The sequence below is a fragment of the Exserohilum turcica genome (genome assembly GCF_000359705.1).
Source record: "Exserohilum turcica Et28A unplaced genomic scaffold SETTUscaffold_117, whole genome shotgun sequence".
In the NCBI taxonomy this organism is placed as follows: Eukaryota; Fungi; Ascomycota; class Dothideomycetes; order Pleosporales; family Pleosporaceae; genus Exserohilum; species Exserohilum turcicum.
In genome coordinates this window covers 1-1,141 of record NW_007359934.1, presented here as the reverse complement: position 1 = coordinate 1,141, position 1,141 = coordinate 1, and the positions used below count along the sequence as shown (strand labels likewise).

At 49.3% G+C, this 1,141-nt stretch overlaps 1 protein-coding gene across 1 annotated transcript; it reads right to left on the bottom strand.

The window, feature by feature from the left end:
• Nucleotides 1-538: 538 nt before the first annotated feature.
• SETTUDRAFT_169878 (uncharacterized protein) lies at nucleotides 539-1,080 on the bottom strand. The gene has a single exon (XM_008024192.1). The coding sequence runs from the start codon at nucleotides 841-843 to the stop codon at nucleotides 586-588; it is 258 nt and encodes an 85-aa protein (XP_008022383.1). The 5' UTR covers nucleotides 844-1,080; the 3' UTR covers nucleotides 539-585.
• Nucleotides 1,081-1,141: the final 61 nt, after the last annotated feature.

Genomic DNA, 1,141 nt, shown 5'->3' with positions numbered 1-1,141 from the left:
CGATCAGTCATGGTAATGAGGCAGAGCTGGCTACGACTGAGGCGAGCCTTGTATCACCTGCAGACGGGCTGAAGCGCGCGTTTCTGTGCCGTAACGAGTCTGAACGTATTGTTGCAGACACTGGAGGGCAATACGGGTGTGGCTTGGATGTCATTCAGGTCATGCGCCCTCGCATTTGCTTCTGCCCGACACTCATGGGTCCACGATACGGTCACGCAACAGGAGCCACGACGTAGGGATTTCCGAGCCTCACGATGCGTCCCTTGGCTGTCCTTTTGATGTCTTATTCGAATGCAATAATGGCGCATATTCGGCTCTACGGTGAGTGCTTATAAGCTGGAAAGTGAGGCAAACAGGTACGAGGGGGGGTTGCTGCACAGCGCCGATCGCATTTCCCCCCAAGACATGTGTAGAACACGTGTTGCTTGGATGCAAGTGTAGCGAGCCGAGAAGGGAACAATCACCACGATAGCGGTACGGCGTATGTAAGGGACAGGTGGGGATGCGACGGTGAAGGAGAAATTTTCTTGGGATTTGGGGCGGCGAATGGAAATGGCGTTGGCGGTGAGTGGTGTTGTTATCTTACTAAGGCAATGCAGGTGACGATCTTTGTTTGGCGAAGCGGCCCACTTGATTTTGCTTGTCCGGTGTTTGGTGTCTGGAGAGGGAGACTGGGTGGTGCCACGATTCAATGAATGGAATGAGTCTTTTTTGTTTCTTCCAGTTTCCGTTTCTCGGGTTGGCTTGGTGGGTTTGCAAGAGTGGGAGTAGGAGTATCCAGGGAACCGTTCTCACGCCTGAAGACAGTACAGTCTGAGGAGGAAAGTCCTTGTGTTTGGACATTTGGAATGGAAGTTGGTGAGACTACAAAGCACGAGAGAGATGGTGGTCGAAGATGAGAAGAAGCATTTTCCAGATTGCCTAACGAGTGCTGGGTGTGTACAATGGTTACTATGACTACGATTCCATGATTCACTATATCCAGGTAGTGTTCTTATTAAAGACACGTCATATCCATTAGCATTACTTGGACGGGTATCCAGTTTCTTGGGCGTACTTATACATCATGTCCTGCTCTCTGTCTATCTATCTATCTATCTATCTATCTATCTATCTATCTATCTATCTATCTATCTATCTA